This window comes from Balaenoptera borealis, assembly GCF_965194805.1.
Source record: "Balaenoptera borealis genome assembly, chromosome: 1".
In the NCBI taxonomy this organism is placed as follows: Eukaryota; Metazoa; Chordata; class Mammalia; order Artiodactyla; family Balaenopteridae; genus Balaenoptera; species Balaenoptera borealis.
The window spans coordinates 111,071,442-111,096,317 of record NC_138860.1 but is presented as its reverse complement, the minus strand read 5'-3'; the positions used below and the strand labels follow the sequence as shown (position 1 = coordinate 111,096,317).

The window sequence follows — 24,876 nt, the reverse complement described above, 5'->3', positions numbered from 1 at the left end:
GGGGCACGATGGATACGTTCATTGTCTTGATTTTGGTGGTAGTTTCACAGGCATATACATATGTTAAAACTTGTCAAATTGTATACTGTAAATATATATAGTTTATTGTATGCCAATTATATATTTTTTAAAAACCTTTTGAAAAATATACACATTCCCAAGACCCAGAATCAGAATCTTCAGGGGTGAGACACAGGAATCTAATATACGACATGGATTTGAAACCACTGAGATTGGATACAATAGGAGGTAAGCAAACAGAATTGAAGCAAATAGGAGGGACTAGAGCGTAATGAGATGTGATGGTACGGGCCTTGAAATTCTTTCTAAAAAGTTTTATGGTGACTTGCAACACAAATACGTATGATTTCTGAGAAGGGAAGTGACATAATCAAAACAAAGCTGCCATAAACTTGAAGCTTGAAGGAGGTTCGGAAGTGATGGTTCCTGCGTGTTCACAGAACAGTGATGACTGGTTGACCCCTTGTGAGTTTCAAGAATGCCAAAGGCTGGTCAATGTTTTCTTTGTCACCTTAATAGATAATTTATTTGCATCATATGATTCTATAACTCTGAATGGTGACTTTTCTAAATAATTTTATGTTAGATGTTCTTTATGTTGGTTAATATATTCCTGGTCTCTGCATTTCAAATATTCTGCCACATACGCAGAGAAGATTTGAGGTTTTATCCTGTCATGATTTTTAAAGAGATGTTAGGAGGTGACTGTCTAGCCCGTGACCCCTTCCCTGAGAACTGTCACCCTGTCCACAGCAATGCACACTTTTCAGCAGCTAGGCTTGTGCTGTAGGACTTTGTTCATCAGGCTGGGCCAGAGACCACAGGCAGTTGGAACTGGGATAGAAAGACAAGATCTGACTGTCTCTGACACCCTGCACTGAGCACAGACCATTCCGGTGCTATGCGGTGGCTGAAACAGTCAAGGTCAGCCTGCAGAGACAAAAGGCAGCTGATAGAGAGAGAGGCAGAAGCAGGGAACAAAGCAGGGCTCTCAGGACTCAGTAAGTCTCAGTCACTTTCTGCCTTGGGTGACCCGAGATGCCCCCATAACCTACCAACACACCCTTTTTTCTGGCAAAGCTGTTTTAAGTGGCATTCTGTTACCAGCCACCTCTAGAGATTTGTCCTTGATAGTTCTACAACCCAAACCCACTTATTCCTGCTACATTCAGTATGCTTATTTTAAATTAACAAAGGAATTTAGCACAGCTATTTCCAGTGGTGAATCCATGTCCATTGCTTTGTACAACAGTGATGCTGACTTTTCTGGGTTAGGAGGAAACAACTGACCAAGGAGGGACTGAGCTGGGTTTTTAGTAAGGGGGATGGAAGGAGGCCCATCTCCCCATCTCCAGGCAGTGACGCAAAGATTGGAGCTCACAGTAAAACGTCTCCTGCTGTTGGGTCCCCACTTGAAAATTCTTTCTTACCTCTCCTCCACATTCTTCAGACCTTAACTTGACCCATTTTCTGAAGAGATCAGGGAACAGTTTTCATTGGTCTCTTTCACATTCTCATTAAGGTGCTGGTCAACCTTCTTTCTGAGCTAAACAACCCCATTTCCCTCATCGTCACCACCTGTCATCCAGATTGTTATCCAATTCCCTCTTCCATTCCCAGTTGTTCCCACCCTGCCCAATTCCCACACTGGAGTTGGAGGTAGATAAATGTAGATAAATCTTCTCTTTCCACCTCCCAAGTGTTTCCTTAGTCTCTTTTCTTCCCTCCCTTCCATTCTCTCTGGCACTTCCAAAGTTCAGGGCCTCAACAACTCTGACCTGCATTTTGTAGCTAATACCTCTGCTCTCTCCTGTCTTCCTGCATCCTGCATAGAACTGCCGACAGACTCCCTCCTTGACCAATTCCTTTTTCTAAGACCTAGCCATGATCATACCGCTCTTTTTCTTGACTGCCTTCCCTTCCTCCTTGCATATGAAAGAAAGCACAAACTCTGTAGTCTCACATCCAGTCCACATCTTCCACTAGCTGGCCCAACTGATCTCCCATGAAACTGCCTTTGGGCTTCCTATGGTCCAATAAAGCATGCCAATTGCCTGACATGATGCCCTGAACCTGTATACATTTTACAGCTTCCTCACGCCCTCTGCCCAAACTTTCTTTCCCTTTCTCAGCTTTTCAAAGTCCTACTTATTCTATTTTTTCTTCCAAAGCCTAACTCAATGTGCCTTCCTTTGCGATTCTCCCCAGTCAGAAGGTATTACTCTGTGCTTAACGGTCACACGGTTTATACTTCTGTTTATAGTTTAGAAAACTCTTTAAGATTCAACTTGTAGTCCTTGAATATGGACCTGTCCTCCCTGCTAGAAAGCAATCTCTTTGTGGACAAAGCTGGACCCTACCCCTTCCAGTAAACTCTAGGCCCCTAAGTCAACGCAGGGAGGGCATGCAGTGTGTGATCTGTGAAGGAATATTAGTCGATCAAGTTTGCAAAAATATGTGCCCACAGGCAAGCAGTGGGCCCACAAGTTTCGTCTGGTCATGTGACCACTGTCCCAGAAGATGCATGAGCTCAAATGACTCAGCAAAAATTTGCTTACAGGAAATAAGAGCTTCAGAAGCAGACGCTATTAATACTGATCTAAAACACATGTGTCTGGAGCCCCAGCTCAGGTTTTCCATAACACATGCCAAGGGTCTGCAGCCTAATACTGTGCCCCAGAGGGGCTGAAGAACAACAGGCTCCCTCCCTTCCTCACTGAGGGCACTGAACAGGCCTGCAGAGCTTTGAGTCTGCACACAGAGTTGTGCCTCCCTTATCCAAAAAATCTATCTGCCTGGATTTTCCAGATCGTGGAAATTTGTCCCTATAGACACCCAAACTTTTCACATTAAAATTCATTTTGATAAACAGTTTCCGAAAGGAAGAACATAATCCCACTTTCCCCCCTTCTTAAGCTTTCATGAATGTTATTTGATCACTTCTGGCTGGCTCTGGGTTGACACCAGATCTATCAGTTCCTACTTTTCCCACAGGATTGCCCAACCAACTACTACCGTTATACCAGCAGATAATAATACATACAACAACAGCAGCAGCTACCATTTATGAGCACTTCCTACGTGCACAGCACACTGAGAGGCACTCTGCATACATTATCTTACTTTGGCTTCACAACAGCCCTAAGAGGTAGATGTTATTTTTAGGTGTGAAAAACTGAAGAGCAGGGAGGTTAAGTCACTTACCCACGGTTACATGGTGAGTGAAATGATGGAGACAGGCCCTAATCCAGGTGGTCGGCTCCAGAGCCCGTACATGGCAAACCCTTACTCTGCTGCTTCCCTCGGCACAAGTTGGCCAGAAATAATGTGACTGACTTGTCTGGGGCTATCCTGGTTTTAGCACTGAAAACCCTTCATCCGGGAAAAACCACAATAGTTGGTCACCCTCACTTGAGAGCAAGAAAACACTCACCATAACACTTGGCTCTTGGAGACCAGATGTTCCGCTGTCAGTGGTCCATCCCTAGCCGCTGAGGACAGGGAAAGAACCATTAACCAAGCAAGTCAAACCAGTAGGGCCAGACAGACACAGGGGCTCCCAAGACAGTAATAATGTCACTCTCCTTGAAAGCGGATTTTGTTCAACACAGTGAAGGCTAGAAAATTCCATGAATAAAAATCATATACTTCTTTCTTCACATTCAAAACAGGAGAATGGCTACTTACACTTATTGTGGGCAATTTTCTAAGCTAGACTGTTTATGAGGTATGTTAAAGAGCTTATCGTTTAGGCAATAAAAGGTTTTTTTAAAACCTTCATTTCCAGGAAACAGCATCTTAGGAGCCACGCATTATTTAGCTTCACAGGTCAGCTGACGGAAATGTGACTCCAGTCTTGACCTGTGGACACAAGCAGGGGGAGGCTGAGGCCGGCCTGCAGTTGTGCCCCTCTGCCTGCATGGAGTCATCACAAAACGGAATGCTTCATTGAGAAGACCCTTCTTTGCAACAAGGAACCTCTTACTTCCACTGAAAAGCTGTAAGTGAAAGCCTGAGTTAACTGACATCACATTTCTAGTTTATTCCACTTGGGTTTTAGTACTCCTTCAAAACCAGTATCCTAGGCAATGTCCGTACCACTCCTGGGGCCTCCTCCTTAATCTGCCTGGTCCACTGGCCTGAGAAAAGTGGATAGGCTTTGTGACCACCGTTTCCTCAAAGACCTTTTCCCAATATTTTGTGGCTGGGAAAGCTGAGGTCAACAGCAATCTGGCCTCCAGAATGGTGGGGTTGCTGTATTTGGAGGGTGTTGCTTCCACAGAATTCTAAGTGCTCCTTTGAGAGTCCAAGGTTAACTTCCTGGCAAAACAAAGTGGAGTGGCCTTCTGCCCTGTTTCTTGCATCTGCACAAGCCAGGACATTATCTTGGCAGGAAGACTTAATATTTTAGGGAAAGAGAAGAGGCAGAGGAAAGCTGACCACCCTAATGGCAAGATTGGTGCTGCCCTCTCTCCTGGAGCCCCTTGGCTTGTCTTGGACTTGCTATGCAGCAGTGTCCAGCAGGGACTGGACACAGAGCCATGCCCTTGGGGGTGCCCTTGAGCCTGCTCAGAGGGATTCCCAAGCTCCAAGCAGGCAGTGGGTGTTTGTTGGGGGAGATGGGTTTACTCTTCAATGAGCTAAATGACTCCTTTAGGAATTAGAAACCAAATAGTTTGAGGCTGCCAGAAAAATTGACAAATTTGCTTTTCCTTAACGAAACCAAAAACTGTTCCTTGGAAAATTATAAAGGCGTTTTTAAAGGACATTGGGGTTCACATTTCTGTTCATTTTATTTTTCAGTTTCTTCTTAAATTTAACTTAATTTAGCTATTTAGGAAATTGCTTATTAAAACCAAAAGATCAAGATGTTTTTCTCCCTTACAGCCAAATGTGGTCTGTTTTCCTTCATGGGAAGAAGTTTTCTTTCATAGCATCTTCAGGAGGGACGTGGTCACCTCTCCTCGGTGATCTAGTGCTGCTTTGGCTCAATCTCCATAAATACTATTATTTAGTTTGTGCTTTTCCCAACTTCCACCTACCTGGCCCATTTATGGGCTTTTAAATCTTCCAGGAAATTTCTGTAAATTGCCACTGACACAATATTGAGAGCCTGTATGAACACCTTTGTACTGTGGTGGGATTCTAGGTGGACTCAGCTATGGCCCAGAGCAAAATTAGACCCTGAAACACACTGCAGAAGTCTATCTTCCCCAAGAGTGGTAAAGGGGTACCCCAACTTATGTTCTGTTCAATGACCTCAGTGTCCAAATAGAAAAACCTGCTCAGACCATCTGATTTATGGGACTATAGGAAAAACATGCTAACCAAAGAGGATAGACTCAGAAATGGTAAGCCGTTTTCAAAGCAATAAAATCTGATTTCAAACTAATGAGATCACAGTAAGCTATAATTTCAGTTATTTGTGCAAGGTGTTAAGCCCCAAAGTACTGATGACATCTTGAAATTAAAAAAAAAATACTGAAGTTATGGCCCCTTCCAAATGGATGTACAGAGAAAAAGCTATAAAACCCTTCTTCTTTGGCCCTTTACATTCAGTTTAAGGCAAGTTAGATACAGTTATGCTCATCGTTCAGATTCCGTATTCTCAAATTTGCGTACTCGCTAAAATTTATTTGTAATCGCAAAATGAATACGCTCTGTCCTTCCGCGGTCATTAGCAGACACGCGCAGAGGAGAAGAAAAGCTGAGTCACCCAATGCACGTATCTCTAGCTAAGGTCTGAGCAAGGAGAGGGGGACAGAACAGGGGGCTGCTCTACGCTCTCTTACTGTAAACAAGCCTTGTTTTCACAGTCTAAGAAGCGTTTTTTCACGTTTTCGTGCCTTTTTTTGGTGATTCCATTGTTTAAGGTGACTCCCAAGCACGTGCTGAAGTGCTGTCTAGTGTTCCTAATCAGAAGACAGGCTGTGATGGAGAAAATATGTGTTAGATAAGCTTCGTTCAGGCATGAGGTATAGTGCTGTTGTTGACCATGAGCTTAATGTTAATGAATCAGCAGTATATCATAAATAAGGTGTCTTTAAACAGAAACACATAATAGATGGTTATATATTGCTTGGATGACGAAACTTGTGATCAGAGGCTCGCAGGAATCTAACCCTGTATTTCTACCAGGAGTGATGGTTCAGTATTCACTAATTTGATGTTCACAACAACTTTATAGAACATAACTACCACAAATAATGAGAATCGACTAATTCCTCAAGCTTATAACTGCCCTTTTAAGGGAATTTAACTTATATAGTATCCCTTTGTTGCTAATGTCTGTTCACCCTCACTTATTAGGTATCTATTGTGTGGAGAACATCATGATAGGAACTTAGAGGGTCCAGAGATGACCAAAGCTAACATCTCTGCCCTCCAGAAGCTTCTGATCCAGCAGAAGAGAGAAAAATTTGGATTGATGGAGACTAACAGCCTGAGTTAGGAATACAAACACCTTTTCAGGTGTTTCCCATCACGGAATCACAATCTTCAAAACTGAAAAATCTGGTTCATTGCCCCCTCCTTCAGCACTTTTCTCACCTGGCTTCCAGGACGCCACACTACATCCCTGGCCTATCCCTATCAGTCTCATTTGCCCCACTTTTCCTTCACTGCTAAATGTCAGGTGTCCTAGAACTCGATTCTTGGATCACATTCTTTTCTGTCTACACTCACTTCTTTGGTCACATTATCTGGCTTTCTGATTTTAAATATTAACTATACATTGGTGACAACCCCTGACCTCTAAATTCACAGATCCACCTACCTGCCTGACTTCTCCATTTGAAAGTCCAAGGGGCATGTCAAACAAAATTATCTCAAACTCCTGATACCAGCTCCTGATCTCAAACCACCCCAACCTGCTACTTCTATAGTTTTCTTTATGTCAAATAAATGGCCACTCCATCCGTGGCGAAATTTATTTTCCAAAACCAAATCCTGCGACAAGATATCTACTCCTGCGTGCTCTTCCTACTCCCCCATCAAGAGAGGAAGTCTATTTCCCTCTGTCTGACTCTTGGCAGAACTCTGTAACCATCTTTTTTTTTTTTTTTTTTTTTAATTTATTTATGGCTGTGTTGGGTCTTCGTTTCTGTGTGAGGGCTTTCTCTAGTTGTGGCAAGCGGGGGCCACTCTTCAACGCAGTGCGCGGGCCTCTCACTATCGTGGCCTCTCTTGTTGCGGAGCACAGGCTCCAGACGCGCAGGTTCAGTAGTTGTGGCTCACGGGCCCAGTTGCTCCGCGGCATGTGGGATCTTCCCAGACCAGGGCTCGAACCCGTGTCCCCTGCATTAGCAGGCAGATTCTCAACCACTGCGCCACCAGGGAAGCCCTCTGTAACCGTCTTGATGCAATAAATATGGCAGAAGTGACACAGACTTCCATGGCGAGGTCATAAAAGTTGATACAGCTTCTACCTGGCTTGCTCTCTTTTTGGGGCCACTCACCCTTGGACCTTTGCAACCCAGCCACTATGTTGTGAGGAAGCCAAGCAGCCACATGGAAAGGCCACACAGGGGTGACCCAACCTCAGCTCACAATCAGCATCAATCACTGCACATGTGAGCAAGCAAACTTTCAGATGATTTCAGCCCCCAACTTCAAGCTGCCTCAGCTGACTCAAGTGAGCAGAGACAAACTGTTGCCTCAGAGCCCAGCTCAAATTGCAGATTTGGGAGCAAAATTAATGTTGCTATTGTTTATTACGCTAAGATTGGCTTGTTATGCAGCAATAGAAACCTAAAACACTGTTCTTCGCACTGCCCAGTCCCAAAACCTTGGAGTCACCCTTGCCACCTCTCTGTCTCTTGTAGCCCAATTCCAATCTGCCAAAAAATTCTAACAAAACATGTCCAGAATCTGACCTCTTCTTACCACCTCCATTGCTATCAAATTTTCACCATCGTTCCTCATATGAGTTATTTTAATAGCTTCCCAACTAGTCATCCTGCTTCCACGCTTGCCCCTCTTCAATCTAATCCTCGACACAGCAGCTAAAGTGATCCTGTTAAAGTGTAAGTCGGATCATATTAACTCTCTAATCAAAAGCTCAGGTGGCTTCCCATATCACTATACAATTTGCTGCCCCCTCCATAACCTTTCTGTCCTCCTTTCCTATGGTCCTCAGTCCCCGGGTCCCACTGGCTCCTTCATGCTCCTCACACACACATGTCTGTTCCCACACGGGCCTTTGCACATGCTTCACTTCCTCACCTCCTTCAAGTCTTTACTCAAATGTCACTTTTTGGGGGAGGACTTCCCCCGCCACTCTATCCTCCTTCCCTGCTTTATTTTTCTCCATCGTACTCCTCGCCACTCACATCAGTTTAATTATTCATCTGGTTTCTCACTTGCCACCACATTCCACCACCGCCCTCACACACAGAGACCCACAGAACACAGAGGAGACTGTTAGCTCCACGGTGACAGGGATTTCTATTTACTCACTATATTGCATCCCTAGTGTCTTAAACAGTACCTGGTACCTGGTTGGCACATTGAAGGCCATTGATAAACATCTGTTGAATAAATGAATGGGATTAAATGCTTTGGTTGAAGTCATATCATCTAAGCAGCTTTGGGAGAATCTGAACCCATTTCTTTTGCTCTGGCTTTTATACCAAGTAATATAGTTTCAGCTACAATAATAGAATAAATCTATAAAGAAAATGTACTATCTTATGAAACAAGACATTCAGAAATGTTTCTAAGGTTTATTATTTCAGCAGCACAATTATGGTATCAAGGACCTAGGTTTTTTCTATCTTTCCTCTTTACATTATCTTTAATGTATGTTATGGACTGAATGTTTGTGTTCCCCTAAGATTCATAAGTTGAAACCATAACCTCCAATGTGGGGCTCTCGTGATGGGATTAATGCCCTTATAAAAAGAGGGGGAGACATGGGATCTTTCTCTCTTTGTGCACCTACCAAGGAAAGACCATTTGAGGGCATAACCAGGAATAGGGCCCTCACCAAGGACCTGACCGTGGTAGCACCCTGATCTTGGACTTCTAGCCTCCAGAACTGGAAGAAATAAATATTTGTTGTTTAAGTCACCCAGCCTATGGTATTTGTTATGGTAGCCAAAGTAGACTAAGACAGTGCAGCAGATTTTATTTCACAAAGATGGCCACACCTATATATTTCTCCAGATCTAGGCAGGGGATTGTGACCATCCCAATCCAAAGAGTAAGGCAGAAGTGATGCTATATGAGGCTAGGTCACAGAAAGGATTCAGCTTCCCCTTGGCACTCTCTCTTTCAGGATGCTTGTCTGGGAACCATGTTGTGAGGAAGCTCAGGCCACACGGAGAAGTTGACATGGGGAGGAACTGAGCCTCCCCTCCAGCAGACAGCACTATCCCAGCCATATGAGTGAGGCATCTTGGAAGTGGGTCCTCCAGCCCCAGGCAAGTCTTTGGATAATTACAGCTCTAGCCAACATTAATTGCAACCTCATGAGAAACACCAAAGCCAGGACCTCTCCCAAATTCCTGGCTCACAGAAACCACTGGAAAGTAATAAATGATTGTTGTTGTTTTAAGCCACTAAATTTCGGGGTAATTTGTTAGGGAGCATTACATAACTAATAACATTCAACATGTTGGCTTTCGTCCTTCATAGTTAAGGCGAAGCTGCTATAGCTCCTGACATCACATCATCATGTCAGAAAATGTGACAATATTCTAGGAGCAGAATTCAATTAATCTTACAATAATTATCGAGCAACCAGAATCTTCTAAATTCAAATTTGGACACAGGAAGCTCACCAAGAGCTACCGAACTGTCTGGTTTTTTATACTCTTTTCAAGCAAGGGCTATTCTAAAATATTTTAGACAATCCACATATCTTTACAACTAGCAATCTCGCTATTGAAACCCCACTGGTAGTATCCATTATGCCAATTAAAAAGCCACTGCTTTCATCAATGGAAACCTATTTCTATGCCAACTGGTAAAGCAACTGCTATTGATCAGAGATAAAGATCATGGAAGCTCTTATAGTAGCTGCTTCTGGAATACAGGCCTCCTAATTAGAATGCTGGCTTGCCACCTTAGGGTGTGAATTCCCGATTAGGACAAATGATTGTACCTAGAGTATAATGTAAACTACATGCACGAGAGCACACTGCCTGTGAGGAAATATTTTAAAATATATTTCAGACCTTACAACACCCAGTGTGGCTCTTTTTTCTCAAGTTCATTCCTACATCCCCTCTTAGGCATCCCCTGCAAGTCTCTATATTAGTTTTCACTCACTTCTAAGGAACCAGATCCACCCAAACACAGGAATGGGTTTCTTTTCTGATACTCCCTCTAGAAGGAGCTGCAGATACCCTGTCTAGGCTCTTATATCAGCTAAATGCAAGCCCATTTCCCAAGCAAGGCAGTAATCCTTGTAGGCAGTTCAGTCCAAACCTATATTCAAGGACATAACGCTGTGTTTCTTTAACTGCCTCATCACTTGCAATCAGAGTCAGTGAGGCTCATTACGGGTGCGGGTAGGATTTGATCCCTTGGAGCCAACCACATTAAGGCCAGGACCATGTTACACCTTAATGGCTGTCTTCTGGTTTTCACAGGAGGAGACATTGAAAAATTCCCACCAAATACCTACGTTTTCCTCGGTCTCCATCTGGGGGTGGACAGGAAATGTCCTATTCTCCCAGTGGCAGAGGTCAGCTGAGGTTTATCAAGCCATGTGGATGCCTTGGCATTGCTAAGGAAAATGGAGAGGACAAAAAGCTGATCCGGCAACAGCAGGGGCTGTGAGGAGTAACCCCGGGAGACAGCCTGTATTCCAGCCCCACTTCGTGGTCTTAGACCTGCTCCTTAACTTTTCTTGGCCCCTACATTTCCTCATCTATAAAACAAACGTTATCTAGATCCTTCTTTGCTGGATAGGCTAGTTCTAGCTACATTGGCTATTACTTCTGGACAAACCTGGCAGTGCTCCCTTCTTAGTTGTTCCCATTATTATTTCCTCCCTCTTTCCCCTCCATCTCTCCCTCTCTTCCCCTATCCTCCCCTCCTTTCCCTGTCTTTTTTTCTTTCCACATATATAGAGTATCTACTATGACCTCAGAACAGCCACTGTCCTCTAGGAACTCATCATCTGGTAAAATACATATCAATAATAATTACTATTATTTCAATGAGAATAAATACTAAAATGCACTAATATTTACTGGGCTCTCACCATGTGCCAGATATCATGCTATGTGCTTTTCATGCATCAGCTTCTTTAATTGAATTCTCACAGCACCTCTCTGTGGAAGGAACTGTTACTCCCCTTTGACTTTCAGAGAAGTCAAATGATGTACCTCAAGTCTGTCTTGCCCGAAAGAACTTTTTGAACAAATGAAAAACCACAGTGCAACATGATAAGTGCTATCTTAGCAGTAGGTACAAAAGCAGAAAAGCTGACAAGAAAGAGAGAAAAAGGATCTCCCCCTACGTGAATCTGGAAAGAAGGTACACGAATGGTACCTTTGAAGAGGGACCACTGAAGAATGAGAGGGACTTTACCTGATGGAGAAGAACCTGAGTGCCAGATTAGATTAACTCATAACTTAGAAAATGATAAGGAAGAATAAAAAATGTCGCTGTCATCTAATAATATCACAATAACGGAAATTACTGGGGTTTTCTTTAGGCTAAATATTAACACAGATGTTGCACCATTTTTTTTGGCCAAAAAAAATAACCACTTCATTATTTCAATTCTTGCCTCATTTCCTCCTTTATTCTAAGTAATGCTGCCTATTTGTTGAAAGGATATGACCCTTCTCTCTTAGGTTCCTGCCTGCCCTTCCCCCAGTTTCCAGTCCGTTTGTTTGTTAGTCACGTGATTATTTTCCAGTGCTAAGTGCTTGAGCATACTTTACTTCTTAAGAAACATTCTAGAGCAGGTCAGGGAAACCCCTTCACTTTCTAGGAACACTGCAGCTACATGAAGACCTTAGGTGACTGGTTCTTCATTGAAATTCTGGCTTTGACTTACACCCAGTCACACATTCATTTCAAGTCAGAAAGTGTGGAAATGTGACTTTTTTGCTGCTCAGCACTCATGCCCTTTTCTTAGATGAAGGGAACTCAGTTTTTCTTGGAGAACCACTTCTCCCCCAGTCTCCGGCCAAGGGCTTGAGAGTAGTTACCTGCCCCAGGCCTAGCTGATCAAGGTCACAGTCATAATACCTGACTCATGCTGAGCCAGCGAGCATCACCAGCCTTGGAACTGTCACTGGTCCTCCTGGGAAAGAGAAAAATTCTTCCCACTTTGGTAACAAGCTGGCGGGATATGAACGTGGCATTACCAGTGCTTATCTTTGTCACCGCTTGAGCAGAGCCAACCTGAAAATGAAGCTAACCCAGTGTCATCTTTCTGCTCAGGCTGGTTAATGCCCTTCATGGCTTTCTCCCTCCCCACACAAGAGGCTACAAGTGTCACTGCAACTGGTCACTAGCAGAGGAGCCCCTGATAGGGGACACAGTGACCACTGATACTGCCTTTATTGAAGAGGTCAGTGCTGTCCCTCACCCTACCTTGATTCCCCACATCCTGGTAGAGATTGCATAACCTCTCCTACTACTTAAAAACCTCTCTCTTGCTTAGTATATTACAACACTGTCCTTATGCCCTGCCAAGACCTGCTAGCCCCTTCTTCATGTTCCAGGAAGTACATCTGAGCAGTCAGTCTGGAATTCTCTCCGAGCTGATATCAGCCCCTCCATCAGCAGGGTGGCACAGTCTTATGGCCAGAAGGCCTTAGACTCTCCACCTTCCCCTGAGGCCCCAGGGCCCTCATGCAGAAGAACAAGGTGCCAGGCTTCTGCCTGGATATCTGTGGCCTCAGCACAGATGTCAGCTGAGACTGCCTGCTTCTCACAAACCCCAGCCTCCAGGAGAACAAGTCGGGGTGCCTGAATGAGCCTACAAGGAGAATATCCCTTCAAACCTGCATCATTATGCAATAATGCTATTTGCTGTGTGTGATAGCCCAGCCATCTCTCAGAGCTGATCAACCAGCCTCATGTCAAACCTTATGATCTTCTGTGATGTTACCCTGATTTTCTCTGGTTCATCTGCATCTTACTGAAACTCGTGACTGGTGGTGGCCACTGGGATGTTTCTGAGTCACACTCTGCTCAGCCAGAGCATCTGAGATATTAACATACCTGGAAGGACCTCTCCCTGGCCCATTTAAGATCCTCTGGTCTTCTTGGGACACTTAGGAAAATGTCACAGCTGCAAAGTGGTCTACAAAGTCCAAGTCTACATTCCTGATACTACACCAACGCTTCCTGCTAGGAACAAACCACAAGAATAAAGGCCATTGGGTTTCCCAGCAATGCCTTATTTGTGGACATATTGCTAAACAGCCACAGCTGCACCAGAGTTTCAGGCAGGTTTCAACTAAGATTGGTTTGTATTTCCCAAGGTCACTTATAAGCCAATTCTTGGGACTCAGATGCATTTTCAATGGAGACAGTGTGACAGACTGTGCAAAGGCCTCAGGTCAAGCCATAAGTGCCTACAGTAACTGTGGTGCCAAGCATGCTATTTCAACTCTTTCCAGTCGCTATTAATTATATAACTTCTTAAAAAGTGCATGTCAAGCTCCCATGCAGGGTTCTCAGACATGCTTCCCAGCCCTCACATCTTGGCAGCCTAAGAGAATTACCTCCACTGATCAAACATTCATTCATTCCTACAGATATTTATCTGTTTTGCACCAGGCACAGCTCTTGGTGCTACAGATACAACAATGAACAAAATGCACCCCCTAGATATTCCAAAATGGGAAAACAAGGTCACCTGCTGCTATACCGGCCAGCATAATAGAGGAAGGGCCACCTAGCCGTTTCTTCAAAAATGACTAGGGTGCCCCAAAGGTAAATTTCCATTTCTACCCTTGAATGCAGAAATGCCGACTCTCAAAGTACCAGTTTTCTACCTTAACAATGTTTAGATCTAGTCTTTTTTTTTTTTAAAACAAAATGTCCCAATAATTTAATGGCAGATCTAGAAGACAGCATTTATAGCTATTCCGGGACTCTCCAACAAAAAGCTTTTCCTGGATGCACAGATATTCATAATACTGATCACACTCAGTCGACAGCTCTGGCTTGTACACGTGGTCACGACGCCCTTCGTACAGCACAGGAGAGCACGACAGGGTGCCTGGGAGGCATCTGGACAGCACACAGCAAAAGGAAAGGCTGAACTCCCCCCACAGAACCCCATTAAAAAAAAAGTTTGTCTATTACAAAGTCACGCTTTCCATTTTTTCCGCTTTATAAGGTCAGCGATGCTGGAGGGTGTCTAGTGGAATCCGTCCTCCAGGAATGAGTGCAAAAGGGCAGCACGAGGCTCAGGGACGTCCCCTCCGTGAGCAGATGGAAGGGCCAGCCGGAGACCTCCCATCCGTTTCGGGCAAACACACGCATACAGAAAAGGATTATTGCCAGCTTGTGTACTTTCACAATGTGATTTTTGTATTTCGAAAGCTTGAATTGTCCTTGATGCTGTCGGTGTGGGTTTTGTATTCCATAATGGTGTTGGGAGGTAGGTTAAGCACTCGCCGAAGCATATCCCGGATGCGGGCTGTGGTGGCTTGGTCACTGGCAGTCTTATTCCATATTGAAATAATGTCCTCCCAAAACCGGACAGAGACCACAGCCCCACAGATCTCCTCCCCAACCGTGAACTGTTCCCCCAACATGGCCAGGATGAGAGTCTCCCAACAACGGGATGCCAAGCCCTTCCGCAGCTGAATAATCCACTTGCCACCATTTTTATTTGCATCATCCTTCCACATGGGTTTAATTCCTTCTTTGAAGAGATGGAAGTCACTGTGGCCTGTCAGGTCCCCGGGATGTACCATGCGGCTGTAAAACCTCCAGAACTGCTCCACAGAGGCAAAGATGCCAATCTGTTTGATATTCTGTTCGTAGCTCTGTGAGCTGGTGGGACGGCCAGGGGTTCTCCTGGAGTACCAGAAAGTGTAGTTATACTGCAGGGGGTGCTCTGCTGGCCCAGGGACAACAGCCTTCCTCTTGCTGCTGCTCTGACTCTTGTCTCGTTCCGTTTTTTCCTTCTCACCATCTTTCCGTGTGCTGTTTTCTTCATTCTGATCCTGGTCCCCACTGTCGTCATCTTTCAACGCGTCGAACTTGTTGTTCATCCTCTCGCCGCCGCCGTCGTCACTGCCTCACCTAGATCTCGTCTTTACATCCCTTTTTCACCTTTGGCTGTTGACCCTTAAATAAACTAGAAGCAAATCATCGAACTAAGAAATATTCCTTCTTCTTCCATGTGTCAGAGAAGATCCTGGGAGATACACTGAGTCTCAGTGAGCTTGACTGGCTTGAGGGCTTCAGGTTCCTTGGGAATTATGAAGGGGCAAGGGTGGGGAAGGGGAAGAGCAGGGAGGGGTGGCGACGCTCCTCACACCAGTGGAACCACCAGACCAGGGGATTTCGAGCCAGTCCAGATAGTAAGAAGGAAATGGCATTCTTCTTCTTCCCCACTGCGCTGGGAGAACCTTCTGGGTGGAATCATCTGGACTCTAGCTCTCTAAGCTTTGCTCACTTCCTTATATAACTCAGCATCCCTCTAGAAAACTAACTGCAGAATGGAGCTTACATATTTACCCAGCTCTTTACTCCCTCTCATTTATTCACTCAGAGCACTCAAAGTGTTCCTAAATTTAAAGGAATATTGATAATTTTCAAGTGCTCATTGCTCCTTATAAAGTGGTCCTATGGGTATATCCTCCCACCATGTTTAATGGGGTTTTTTTTGCAATTGGTTTTAAAAACAAAACCAACCCATTTCCTTACAGAGAGAAAAACAAACTCCAAGAATAACAAATCTCTGTGACACTTTGTAGCTTCTCCGTTTCCTTCTTAATAGGTTTACAACTTGCATTGACCTTTTTTGGTTTTTTTGATTTGCAAAATAGCCACAATAAAAACCAGTGACTTCCCAAAGGCATCATTAGATCATGAGCTTCCTTAGAACAGAGAGTGTCTTTAGTTCTATTGAGGAGTGTATGATGAAGGGCAAACAAAAAGTAATAACAAAATAAAATCCACCAGTTATACAGATATCGCTCAAAAACTGGCCCAGGCTTTCACGACTAGGGTGTCACATTTTTCTGTTGACCTGACACCAGAAAAAGCAAAGCAATCTTCTGAAGACATGGACAAAATGTTTCTAGAGTATGTCTGTTTAAGATTATGGGAGGGGAAAATTATACTTGTTTTATTTGGCAATAATAATTCGACCTAGACGTGTGTAGAGGATAAAAAAATTCCTTCTCCACAACTTTTATTCCCATAGAGAGTGAATTCTCAAAGGTCACTAGAATGAGTTCAGAGACTTGGTGCTGGTAAACAGCATGCCTCTTCCTCCCCGGAGCAAGTGCAGCTGTGTTCCAAACCCCAGCACCAGAAACTTGAGGCCATGTGCCAGCCCATCACACCAGAGTCCAGTCCATCCTCATTGCTGCAGCTCATGGTGACAAACATTGAGAGGGCAAGTGGAGGTGGCTGGATCTCCTCTGCTTCTTTTTCACCCTTCTATGGGGATAGGATGTGGAGGTGAGAACGTGAACAAGTGTTCTGCTGTTCCCGTTAGGAGTCTGAGCGTGGAGAACAGAAGCCCAGCATCTGGCAGGAGATGGCAGCTCAGTGGCCTTTATCCCTGGGAGCCCTCCTGCCATGTCTTCAGACATTTCTGGATTGGAGGGCTTACAGTCAGCCAACTTGACTCCACGTTCTGCAACACTCTACCTTATGACTTTGGACAAGCCACTGAGTCTCACTCTTCTCATTCATAAAATTGGGAATAATATAATCTCACCACTTAGGGCTGAGCACTGAATGAGTTAATAGGAGCACCATAACTGACACATAGAAAGCAGGCCACAGTGGTAGCTAATATTCCAAGGGATATTACTTGGATTTTTCTTATGTGAAACTACAAAGCCTGTACTTTCTTCCCCACCTTAGAGATGATGCTTTTCCATTTAAGCCCAAAAGATCCAGAGACTTTACAGTACTGGTGATGCCCTGTACTCAGCATGATGGCCAGCAGGGGAATTCCGGCCTCTGTGTGAAGTGCTGTGCTAGAGCCTGAAAACAAGCTTGGTTTGTTTTTTCTGTTCAAGAATGAATGATATCACTGCCCCATTCCTTGAAAAGCGAACGTGGAAGTCATGGCGGATGCAGTGTTTCCCCACACACTTCTAGTGCATTTCCTGCAAGCTGACATGACAACCCCCAGCAAATCAAAAGTTAGGCTACACTTTTCCTAAGTATCATCTGCATAAAGACCACCGTGCTCTGGTTACAAAGCCACGAAGGGTTGGGGGAAAGAAGGTAATAAAATACCCAGCGCTGAACATGAGCATGGAGGCAGCGTGGGCTGGTGGACTGAGCACCGAGCTGGATGTCAAAAAGCCTGGGTTCTGGGTCCATCCCTTCACTAATAACTGTGTGCTCTCAGGCATAACGTCTCTGGGCCTTTGAGCTCAATGCACAATGCAGGGTGGGCTAAATCATCCCGAAGGTCCCTTCCAGTCTGTGGTTCCAGTGAAGGAGGAGCCCAGAGACATGAATATATGTGAGATAAATAGCAGATCCACTTCTCACTGCACCCCAAATCCTGAGAAGGCTAGACTAGAGCAAAGGGATCATTGATCGGGTAGGAAGTTTAAGTGACCACTTTCCCCAATTAGTTTTCAGTCCTTAAACTCTCCACTTTCCTCAGCTTATCAGAGGTAACTACTGATGAGAACATTAGTTCACTGGGACAGAAACCTGAGCTGCTGGTGAGAGTTGGACACCCCGGAAATGTGGTAACTTGTAGGAGCCTCAATAAGAAAATGGGCTACTCATTAGTTTATGGTGACGATGGTGGTACAAAACCCTGTATTAGCCTGAGTTAGAAAGAAGGCTTTACCTCCCAGGTGGGAGCAAAATGATCTCATGGAGATCCATGCCTTATGGTTTTTTCACCTGTGAGTAAAACCCTGCCCATGAATCACTTTACAAGAAGAATCAGTGTCAACATAAGCAGACGAGCCTTGAGGGAAACAAAGCAACCTCCTGTGCTGAGGAACAGGCTGATCTGAGGGTGTGCCTCTCCCAGGCCTACTGCCCAGTGGTCCACCCTAAAGGTAAACTGGCCCAAACTGGTTAAGGTCATGTTCCTTCACAAGCCAGCCAGAGGGCAAGCGTGCAACCCACTGGACTTTTCCACAGAAGTCTCAGACATCAGCGTCCAGGGGAGGCCAGCCAACCTACCCATTTCAGCCCCTTCTAATTCTGAAATTCTGGGAAACCCCAAGGTTTAGCCCACTCACCTCTCCCAGGCCCTGGGCACCCCATCCTAGTTCCCACCTCTGTTGACAGGGATTTGGCAAGAGGTCTTTCCATTTCCAAAAACTGAATCATAAATATAGCAATACAGTGCTCTTTTGGGATCCCTTTTAAGGAAGTAGCTGGAAATGGGGTGCCTTCTCATCCCCCCACTGGCATCAGCTGGCCAGGAGTGTGGTTTCTCAGAATCACACTGGGTAACCACTCTTGCAGACACTCCAAGGTGAGAAAGCATTGTCACCTGGAACAAACAGTAACCACTAAGCCATATACACACCCTAAGAAAACATGCAGAGATGGATTCCAGACTTGCTGGGAGTTCTCACACCTTTGTGGCTTTCATCATCCTGTCCTCTTCACCTAGAACAGTGGCCCCCAACCTTTTTGGCACCAGGGACCAGTTTCGTGGAAGACAATTTTTCCACCGATGGGGTGGGGGGAGATGGTTTCGGGATGATTCAAGCGCATTGATTTATTATGGTTTCTGTGCAGTCAAACCTCTCTGCTAATGATAATCTGTACTTGCAGCCACTCCCCAGCACTACCATCACCACCTCAGCTCCCCCTCAGATCATCAGGCATTAGATTCCCATAAGGAGCGCGCAACCTAGATCCCGCACAGGCGCAGTTCACAGTAGGGTTCACGCTCCTATGAGAATCTAATGCCGCTGCTGATCTGACAGGAGGCGGAGCTCAGGCGGTAATGTGAGCCATGGGGAGCGGCTGTAAATACAGATGAAGCTTTGCTCGCTCGCCTGCCCATCGTTCACCTCCTGCTGTGCAGCCCTGTTCCTAACAGGCCACGGACTGGTACTGGTCCGTGGCCCGGGAGTTGGGGACCCCTGACCTTGAACATCTTCTTTTGCTTCCTAATTTGCATTTGTCCTTCAAGACTTACTAGAGATCCTTAGGCCTCTCCCTGAGCACCTGGTCTGCTTCCAGGACATACACACACACACCCCCACACACATACACACACACACACACACACATACACACACACACACACACGGTGTCCTCATTACCACACGCCTCAGTGTCTGCACGCTGGGTAGCTTCTGAGTGGACTTCCAGTGCCTGGCCTGGGGCATGGAAAAGAGAGCACAACGGAAGATTTTAGACAAATGATCCAAGACCAATGGTGGCCTTCAAAGGGCCTCTACTTCAGGGGTTCCTTGAGATAGTTTCTGATCTGATTTTCCTTCATAACATAGCAATGTCCCAACTTCTGTTTGGGGTATAAATTAAGAATTTTATTGGGTCTTGTGAAAGATAACATCTCCTTCCAATTAATACATGGGTGGGGAAAGAGAAGAAATTGGCTGTGGCATTGTGGAGCCTCTGGGAGCGTGCTATCCAGCACACCAGCCTGGAACCTCCATGGGGACAGCAGCATTTCCCAAGCATCAGCATTTCCCAACTTTTAGAAGGGCAACTGATCTTTGAGAAAGGATATATTACTCCCATTTAATTAATTGGCAGTTGAGGCAAAAAGTGGCCAAGTGTCACAACTGTGCAGAATTGCTATGAGAAAGACTGTTTTTCATTCCTTACTTTAGAACCTATTTGGCGAGGGCCTCCACTGTGCCAGGCAATTTGCTAGCACACAGGTGTTGAACAAAACAGATTTGGTATCTGTCATCAAGAAATGGAGGGTGGGATGGGACTTCCCTGGTGGTCCAGTGGTTAAGACTTCACCTTCCAATGCAGGGAGTGTGGGTTCAATCCCTGGTCGGGGAGCTAAGATCCCACATGCTTCTGGGCCAAAAAACCAAAACATAAAACAGAAGCAATATTGTCACAAATTCAATATAGACTTTAAAAATGGTCCACATCAAAAAAGAAAATCTAGGGGGCTTCCCTGGTGGCGCAGTGGTTGAGAGTCTGACTGCCAATGCAGGGGACACGGGTTCGAGCCCTGGTCTGGGAAGATCCCACATGCCGCGGAGCAACTGGGCCCGTGAGCCACAATTACTGAGCCTGTGCGTCTGGAGCCTGTGCTCCGCAACAAGAGAGGCCGCGATAGTGAGAGGCCCGTGCACCGCAATGAAGAGTGGCCCCCACTTGCCGCAACTAGAGAAAGCCCTCACACAGAAACGAAGACCCAACACAGCCATAAATTAATTAATTAATTAATTTTTTTTAAAAAAAGAAAATCTAAAAAAGAAAAAAAAGGAAAAAAGAAATGGAGGGTGGAAGAGGGATAAATTGGGAGATTGGGATTGACATGTACACACTACTATACATATAATAGATAACTAATAAGGACCTACTGTATATCACAGGGAACTCTACTCAACACTGTGTAGTGGCCTACGTGGGAAAAGAATCTAAAAAAGAGTGGATATATGTGTATGTATAACTGATTCACTTTGCTATACACCTGAAACTGAAAAAACTATACTCCAAAAAAAAAAAGAAATGGGTGTGGAAGGATTGACGTTGAACAAATAAGTATATACATTGAACCCATGAACAACACAGGGGTTAGGGGCGCTGACCCACCACGAAGCCAAAAATCTGTGTATAACTTATAGTCAGCCCTCCATATACATGATTCCTTCTTATCCACCGTTCCACATCCTCGGATTCAACCAACCGCAGATGGTATAGTACTATAGTATTTACTACTGAAAAAGATCCGTGTATAAGTGGACCTGCGCAGTTCAAACCATGTAGTTCAAGGGTCAACTGCCTGGTGCATGGCATGCTAAGAGGAAAAGCATAGGACACCAGAGAAGTTATGTAAAGGGGGGGGGCTCTGATTGGCTGGCATTTATTAAGAACTCACTGTGTGTCAGGATTCTGCGATGTTCAGACTTGGCTCGTGTGACCATAGTCGTCAAGAACCAGCTCAGGGCACAGACTCAAGATTCTCCCACAGGGAAGGTCCTATGGCTTCTCTGCAGCCCCAGTTTCCCCACCTGTCAGAAATAGAAATAATAGCACCTTTACTACCTGCTTCACATCTGAATGTGAAAAATCAACGTTCAAGCACTTGTCTTTTTAAAATACAGGGTGAAATTAATACTTGAATAAAATCTTTTACAGAAATGAGCAGTTATTTCCTTGCGTTCAGATTTATACTCAACAAGCAGAACTCATTTCCTCAACCATGCCAACTCTAATTTTTATACTGTAACTTTTTTAAACTATGGCACTGCGAACAGGTAAAACCACGTGGACGCTATGCATGCTTCCCTCAGGAATGCAGCGTAGGAAGGCCACCTTTCCTCCCTTCCCCAAGCCTTCTCTGAGGTCTGAGAGACAGAGCTTCCCGTCTGAGACCAGCTGAGGGAGCCATTGGCCTTGTGTTTATTTGAGCATTTCTCCTCCTCTCGGGTCCACCTCATGAGGAGAGGAGACAGCGTGAGAACTACACAGAGAATGAGCTAGAACCTGGGAATCCTCCGGAGCTGAGGGAGAGGCAAAGTGAGGCCTCCACTCCAGCCCCTGCCCACCTCCACCCTGACTGCAGCCCTGCACAATCATCTCCATGTGAGTCAGGGAAGGAGGGAGGAGTTGCCTTGTCCTCATGCACATGTGACTGAAATGAGGTCCTGCTGGACAGGACAGAGCATGGCAGGCCTCTGTGGGCCGCCTCTCAGGAGGCTCAGTGCCCCAGGGCCAGGAGCTGCAGGGGGCCAGGAGGGCTGCCCTGGTGGCTGGGACTGTGTGGCAATAAAGTAGAGTTTGGTTCAAGCTCTGCCTCTCCCCCCAGGTCTGACTTTTCTCCAGCACAGCCTCCTTCCTACCTGGGGTGGCTGGGAGCTCAGCTCCAGCCTCTGCCCACAAGATGGAGGGAAAAGGAGATCCAGCTAGTGTTCCTGTGGCATTGGTGCAGGAGGCCAGAAGGGCTTCCTCTAGAGAAGAAGCTGCACAGGAGAGGCGTCTGCAGAGCAGCAGGTCTGAGAGGCTGGCCTCCTCCCTGATGGGGGGAGAGCATGGCCGGTGTGACTCCCAGGGCCCCAACATACCCGCAGCCCCATTTGATCTGCATCGCCTTTAGGCAGGTAAGGCACCTGAGCTGCCTGTCACCTCACAGGTGGTGATGGACTCAGCCAATTGAGCATGTTTGCTGTTACATTGCTGCCTCCCCACGGCCTGGGGCCTCCTGCTACAGAGAAGGGAGAAAATGATTCCCTGAATGCTCCTTCCATGGCTGTATGACCTGCCTTCTCCCTCTCCCCTCCAAAATTTGAGAAACTAGTTCTCAAAAGCCCTGAATTGTGAATGACTGACAAGCCCATCTCCCAGCATATTTGTGATTTAAAGGAACAGTGCCTTGATACAAAGGAATAGCTTCCGTAGTAGACCATCAGGCAAGAGATCCATGGAAGAGGTGTTTGAGGGCCCATGGTGAAGGACTTTACTCCTTTTCCACCAGGTGGCAAGCTCCTCCTCCCAGGGTGGGTGGGCTACATCTGCTCAAACCTGTGTCTGTGGTGCTCAGCAAAGTGTCTGGTGCATGGCAGGTTCTCCATAAGGTATCTGATGATGGATGAATGAATGGATGGATGGATGCATGGCCACCCCCAAACCTCCCAGTAAATGAACCACTCATTGACTTATTCAAATTTTACTAAGAACCAAGCCTGCACCAGGCAATAAGCAAGCACTAGGGATACTGCTGTGCACTAGACAGACGTAGCCCTGGCCTCACAGAGCCTAGAGTCTAACAAAGGAGATTGCCATTAAACAAACAGTGGCCAAATAATTTATGGTTGACACTATGTGTGCTATTAAGGCTGATGGCAACAACTGTCAGTTCTGACCATTTAGGTATCCAGCTACTAATCTGTAATCGAATTTTACAATCTGGCCATTAAATTTATAAAATTCTAGTTTCGCTTTTGTTTTTTTAATTCTCGTTTTTTTAAATCCACTTTAATGTTGTTTAAACACAAACCTATGTTATAATTTTTTTTTAATTCAAAAGATTTATATTTAAGGTCCACAAAGGAAAGCCAAGGCACATAAATTAAAGCTCTAGGGAATTAGGTTTAAGTTCCAACAAACTAAGAAATTTCCACCAACCTATCCAAAGATTAAAGTTCAAAATAACTTCTACAGCGATATTATAATTATATAAAAATTACATGTGTAAGAACACTCAAAAGAAATAAAAACATAATAACAGTAGTTATTTATTAAATAATATGATTATGGGTGATCTTTTTACTCTTACCAGTTTTTTAAAAAATTTTATTTAATGGATGATTATGACTTTGTAATAAAATAAATGTTTTAAAAGCCTGTTAAAATATATCATAGATTATCTCATTTTCCTTTTGGAATTATTCATATTGCTCAGTCTGTAGTGTTTTAGTGGATGTTTACTATGTCTTTTTTTTTCCAGCTATGTATTTCTTGAATGAAGGAATAAATGAAAGAATTTTGAATCCCACGTCTTTAAGACCAACATATTGAAATTTTTGTCTTAAAGTGTTGAAGTCAGATTTCCCAAACAATGAACAAAGTCCAGACCTTTAGGCTTTCTCAAAAAAGATTCATCCAAAGCTTGTTTTAGTTGTCTTATTCAGTTCTTGGCTATTTTGTTTGTAAATATGGGTTTTGAATATGGTAAATGGATTAAAGAACAAATGTTTAAACACATTCTGAAATACAATACTTCTCTAATTCCATTATTTTAAAATGATCTATCTCTAATCAAGAGCAACATCGTGTTATCTTCTCAAGAAATCTCATTTATTATCAACAAATATTTAGATCCCATCAGAACATTTGCTTTTCATTTGTAAATATATCTCCTTTGGAGACCTTCTGTCACCTATTTGGTTGTTATGACTCATAAGTTAGAAATTATTACCTAAAATTTATTCAATCATAGAGTTTTACATTTGAAAGGGTCATTAGTGGTCATTTAGTCCAACCTTCCTCCCAAAGCAGGAATTCCTTCTACAACCTTGGTCAGTAGTCTGCTTGAATACCTCCTATGCTAGGAAGCCCACTGCCTCCCATGGAAGCCTAGTTTGTTTTTAAAAGCTGCTTATCTTTAAGTTATATCCATCATAGATGAAAGTTTTATTCCCAAGCACAGAACTCATCACATCAAAAATGTTCAATAAATGTTCATTGTATGAACAAGTAGATGTTTGAATTCATTTATTTATTCAGCATATTTACTGAACATCTATCATGTGGTGGGTGTTATTTAAGCACTGGGGGTATAGCAATTGACAAGAAAGACATGGTTCCTGGCCCAGGAAGTGTTTTCATTCTAGGGTTAGTTGGAATGAATAGTCTACCAATACATCTTTTTCCTATTTAAGTCTTAGACATATGTCCGGGGGAAGATGGGGAGCAGTACTATTAAGACAGGTTGAGGAATATGTAAGGGTTTTTTGAATATTCCCAGAAACTACTTGAGAATCCCAGAGGAAAACTAGTCTGCCTGTCAAGTTTGTACATTAAAGAAATGTAATCTTATTT

The 24,876-nt window shown here is 44.5% G+C and overlaps 1 protein-coding gene and 1 pseudogene across 2 annotated transcripts in view; both read right to left on the bottom strand.

Annotated features, from left to right (window-relative positions):
- Window positions 1-24,876, bottom strand: part of LOC309625619 (phosphoglycerate kinase 1-like) — a 122,107-nt gene that overhangs the window by 55,258 nt on the left and 41,973 nt on the right. Inside the window, 3 exon segments of the mRNA XM_082385548.1 lie at window positions 3,226-3,317; window positions 3,455-3,512; window positions 21,215-21,347. Of these exon segments, the coding sequence (XP_082241674.1) occupies window positions 3,226-3,317; window positions 3,455-3,512; window positions 21,215-21,260 (196 nt within the window). The 5' untranslated portion in view covers window positions 21,261-21,347.
- Window positions 12,026-21,179, bottom strand: LOC309625943 (eukaryotic translation initiation factor 4E type 2 pseudogene; annotated as a pseudogene). The gene has a single exon. The product of its transcript is annotated as a eukaryotic translation initiation factor 4E type 2 pseudogene (transcript).